Below are 5135 nucleotides of genomic sequence, written 5' to 3'. Positions count from 1 at the left end.
AGGTTAAAGAGTCAAGATGCAGAGGAACCACCGCCCCAAGTGCCCTATAGATAGAAGAAGAATTTTTGCTAATTCGATTTATATATATAAGGCCGGTCTTCGGTGGCTAATGGTTTTACTTTTTTGGACCAAAGGAAATGAAACTGAGCCTTTCCTAAATGGAGATTGGGTTGATGTGAAGTCTTTATTACAGTAGTAAATTCTTTCCTTTTTTTTTCTACTGTCCCGTTTTGCGCTCGCGAGGAAGGGTTGGTGAGAAAAGACGGAGGTCAGGTCTGACTGGGTAAAGGGGAAACTAGTGACCTGTGACAGTTGGTATCAGAGCCAGCTTGTCAGAGTAGTTGGCTTGTGAAGCACACAATGTCGACCTCGGAGATTCTCATGACCGACAGACATGGCTAACTGTGTACTGTTTATTTAAAATAAAATTTCTTTTAGCCAAGCCAATAAAGAAATTTTTCAGTCATGTCCGAAGTCGTTACTAAGACCGCAAGGTCGGGGTTGAGTTGAGAATTCGGGAGGAGCATGCGGACCGCTTGCTTCGCCAAGAACAACCATTGGTTGTAGCATTTTTTATCAATAGGAAGAGGAGAAGTTCGTTAGGGAAATTTTTTTACATGCCACGACGATCCATATACATATAGAAGGAAGTTTTTGTTGATGGATTCCTGTTTAGAATGACAAAGACGAACTTATAGAATCTTTTTGCACAGGTCCAGATCTATCATCACTCTCCCCCAAAAAAACAAGGGGATTCTTCTTTCAGTTCTGTCTTTCCTTTTGCCAACTCGTACTCTTTCTTTAACGCATGACTTACTTGACTTTTGTATTCCTTCTCTTCCTATCATCGTTATCGCAAGGTGCAATGATGAAGAGGATCTGCATCAAACAATGGAGGGATTGGCCCCCATTTTTTATTTGTCTCCTCCAGCAACTCAGGGAGCCTGTTCCCCCTTTGTTGGAAATCCCGCAGCTGTGGTCAACCAGGAAGACCTCTGGAGGAGCAACAGGAGGAGGCTGCTCCAGCTCATCCGCGTCCCGATGCGGATCGGATCTGGATCCCCATCCCGAGCTGCCTGGGAATAGCATGGAGTTTCTTCCAAGGCAGCGACAATCCTACTCCGAAACAGTTTGGGCGATCTATAATCGCCTCATCTTATATCATAGGGATGTGAGTACTCTTCCTGAGCCCGAACGACTGTTAAAGGAGGCTCAACAAATCTCTCATATAAACGGGGAAATCCTCTATAAACAGGAAGATATGGATAGAGGAGGAGGTTTACTTTGGAATGGAGCCCAATTCCTAAGGGGCCGATTTTTTTAAAAGAAAGGCTCCGTAAGATCCTGAAGGATGGAGGGTGCAAATAGCACTACTCTCATTCCTTCCACAAAAGCTAAAAGAAGGGATTGGTAAACCATATTATTTCCGCCGCGGCGGTAGGGGAAGGAAGGCGTAGGGGCTCACACAAGTAAGTGCAGGACCCCCTACGGGCCTTTCTGAAGTGTGGCACGGCTAGGGAGGTATGGGAGAGCCATTGTGAAGTCTAGAGAGGCGGAAGCGGCAAATCGCTTCTAACAGGTTCCCCAACACTTAGCTTAGTAGCTTAACTCTTCTGGCGTGGCGCTGCTGGATGCTTCTGATCAATAGGAATAGGAGGAAAAATCAAAGCTTATGATGAGCATCTATTGGAGTCGATCATTTCCAAGATCTAATTCCAGTTTCTTATTATGTAGTGGAAACGCCTCACAATCTTCAGTTTTACGCTTAGGCTTAAGGGAAGAAATGTTCTTGGTGGATGCAGGACTTGGTACCCCCAAAATTTGTATGCAAGATGAGCTTACAGGGAGTGCCAATCAACCGAGCCACCAGGTTTGAGAATAAGGTGGGATCCCTGAATGTAGTGGCTGGTGAATCACTGAAAAAAAAGCGGATTTTTGAGAGATTCTTCATCGATCTAGTGGCCGGTGAATCACTGATCAAAGAGCGAGCAGCCGCCAGGTTTAATGATTTTGTGGGATCTCTGGATGTAGTGGCTGGTGAACCGCTTCTTCTTCTTCCACGAAGATTCAGACAAAAGCGAGCTTGGATGGAACTGAAGAAGATTTGGCGAACGAAGAAAAAGGTCAATGGGTTTATTATTGACAAAGTAAAAGGAGGTTATTCAGTAGCCATCGCAGGTTTCATTACTTTTCTTCCATTCTGTCCTCTCATAACTCAAAGGATAGCGAATAATAGATTCACCATTGAGAGCATTAACCCCAAAAGGACGAATATTGTGGTGTTATAAGAGCGGCAGATCAAACAAGAAAAGAACTTTCTGAGAAAAAAAAAATCCTATGTTCCTCCGACCGGGCGGGTAGAGGGACAGAACGATGAAGCAGATACTTGGGCGCTAGTGATAGTCCAGGCAGGATGAGTCAGCAGAAGCGATTGATCGACGGGACGGAGGATATTTTTGAGAAATTCTCAACTTGACCTTTAGCCCAAGCGTTATATTTGGTTATTTACTAAAATCCCCTTTTGGGGGAGAAGGTTGGATTGTTAGTGTGGACGATTTAGAAGATCTAATTGGAGGGCATGTATGGTTAGGTTCCATTTGTATACTTGGCGGAATTTGGCATATCTTAACCAAACCCTTTGCATGGGCTCGCCGTGCATTTGTATGGTCTGGAGAGGCTTACTTGTCTTATAGTTTAGGTGCTTTATCTGTCTTTGGTTTCATCGCTTGTTGTTTCATCTGGTTAAATAATACCGCTGAGTTTGACGGGCCCACCGGGCCAGAAGCTTCTCAAGCTCAAGCATTGACTTTTCTAGTTAGAGACCAACGTCTTGGGGCTAACGTGGGATCTGCTCAAGGACCTACTGGTTTAGGTAAATATCTCATGCCTTCCCCGACTGGAGAGGTTCTTTTTTGCATCAAAACAATGCGCTTTTAAAAAATATAATGGTCGGAAAAAATGAAAAAAAGTTGAAATTCACGAAAATTGATGCAAAAAAGACAAAACATGATTGGATTTCTGGAAGAAAGGTTAGATACCTGCTTGTATTTTTTTTTAAATGGGATGGTCTTCAAACTCCCGAGATGCAGTCTAGACTGCGGGCTCTCCCTTTTTTGACTGGACTGACTCAGGGGAAGGCTCAATTTGACCTCCTCCGGAGCATGCTTCACAGCCACTCATTCGTCCTGACCAAAGAGTAGAATCTATCTCTCAGCGATTCCTTTCTCCGCTAATCACCCTTCCCAACCAGCCCCCGATCGATCGTCGGTTGATCGGCGATAGGGGATGAGATGGTTCGAAAGTTGTCGGAACGAATCGTTTGTTTGCTTTATCGAACAAAAGCTTGATTAGGGGGTCGTCGGTTGGCCCCCTATTTTTCAACCATTACAGCTGGTGTTGACCAGCTTTTTCGATACGGACGGACACGAAGAAAAAAACGCAGGCAGCGGAAATGCAAAGAGAAGAACAAAGATTCCCGACCCTAATGACTCAACCACAAATCTGTTGAATGAAGGGGGATTGCTTTACTCTCAGCCACTAGTTAGAAGGAAATCCCTTGACTGAGCATAAGCTCAGTCAAGTGAGAGCAGTGGAGATTCCATTCGAAGTAACATAACAGGATTCGTTAATGCACCATCTTCAAAAAAAGCGGGATCCGAGGTTTTTCGAGAAAAGGTCCCATCCGTCAATATCATGATTGGGTCGACCAGGCCAGATCATAAGTGAAATATCATGATCGGGTCGACCAGGTCGAGGCCCGATCATGAGTGAATAGAAAAAATCTAAAACATACATTGCTGTTCCAGCGGAAATACTTGGTTTAATTCTACCACTTCTACTAGGAGTAGCCTTTTTAGTGCTAGCTGAACGTAAAGTAATGGCTTTTGTGCAACGTCAAAAGGGTCCTGATGTAGTGGGATCGTTCAGATTATTACAACCTCTAGTAGATGGTTCGAAATTGATTCTAAAAGAACCTATTTCACCAAGTAGTGCTAATTTATCTTTTTTTAGAATGGCTCCTGTGGCTACATTTATGTTAAGTCTGGTCGCTTGGGCCGTTGTACCATTTGATTATTGTATGGTATTGTCAGATCCGAACATAGGGGCTACTTTATTTGTTTGCCATATCTTCGCTAGGTGTTTATGGAATTATTATAGCGGGTTGGTCTAGTAATTAGGGGGGCGGCCGTTCGGTCGCCTATGATAGACGGACCAATTGGTCAAAAAGGTTTGTGCCGCAGGTGTTGAACGATCTACTCTACACAGGTGTGGGCTTACAGGGGCTAGGGGCTCATAAACCCTTTCTTTCATCAAGAGGGCCCTGGTCGGTCACTTTTTCCGGGCCGGGATCGAGAAGTGGAAGTCATAAAAAGAGATCTTTCTCTTCGCACCTCAAATCAAGAGCAAAGGTAGCTTGTCAAGCTGGCCTATATCTTCAATATTATAGCTGTCTTTTAACCGGCTGTTCTTCTTTATCAACGCTACTAAGGACCCCTAGGTTCGCCTACTTGATGAATGAAAGAACATGAGAAAGGGGTAATAAAAAAAGGAAAAGGTGACGAAAGCCCACTACAGATACGGTCGAAGTCAGTGGCTGAGTTAGCCTAGCCTCGCCTACTAAAAAGAAAGAAATAGTAGGCGAGCGAGGTTAGCGAAGGCAGCTAGGCTTATAGATAAAGAGAGCGTCGGTGCGTAGCCTTCATTCTACTATGCTACGCATAAAAGTCACTTAGCTCGACCTTAATTTTTCTTTAGTAAAAGGGGGCACTACATAGAAGAACCGCTGTTAAACACTTTACTAAGGTATAACCTTTTCGCTCCCCGGGGAAAAAGCCACTTCGCACCACTGATAGACTACTAAAGATTCAATTTAAAAGGCGCTACTTTTGTTTCACAAGCCTTTGTCATTGTCAGATCAACTAAGTAGGTCGAACGACCCCTTGCAAATCCGTAAATCTAAGGAGCATGCCGCAAAAATAATGGATGGTCCCCTATGCATTTCATTCTTTTCGGAATGGATCGAATGAAAGTACCTTACCCCCATCATGGTGAACCTCTCCTTGTGATCGGGATGAGGTAGATGCCTCCCAGTAGGGGGCGGATCGAATCGGGGTTTCCTTAGGTAGCCACCGACC

At 44.4% G+C, this 5135-nt stretch overlaps 1 protein-coding gene and 1 pseudogene across 1 annotated transcript; both read left to right on the top strand.

Moving 5' to 3' along the window:
- The first annotated feature begins 1590 nt into the window (after positions 1–1590).
- LOC120254711 (ribosomal protein S1, mitochondrial-like) lies at positions 1591–2965 on the top strand. The gene is given in 2 exon segments (XM_039262764.1): positions 1591–1843; positions 1845–2965. Coding segments are annotated over 2 exon segments (615 nt in total). The 5' UTR covers positions 1591–1672; the 3' UTR covers positions 2289–2965.
- On the top strand, positions 2579–4203 carry LOC120254712 (annotated as a pseudogene).
- The last annotated feature ends 932 nt before the right edge of the window (positions 4204–5135 follow it).

The sequence above is a fragment of the Dioscorea cayenensis genome, unplaced genomic scaffold, assembly GCF_009730915.1.
Source record: "Dioscorea cayenensis subsp. rotundata cultivar TDr96_F1 unplaced genomic scaffold, TDr96_F1_v2_PseudoChromosome.rev07_lg8_w22 25.fasta BLBR01000589.1, whole genome shotgun sequence".
Classification (NCBI taxonomy): domain Eukaryota; kingdom Viridiplantae; phylum Streptophyta; class Magnoliopsida; order Dioscoreales; family Dioscoreaceae; genus Dioscorea; species Dioscorea cayenensis.
This window is presented reverse-complemented; position numbering and strand designations above follow the sequence as displayed.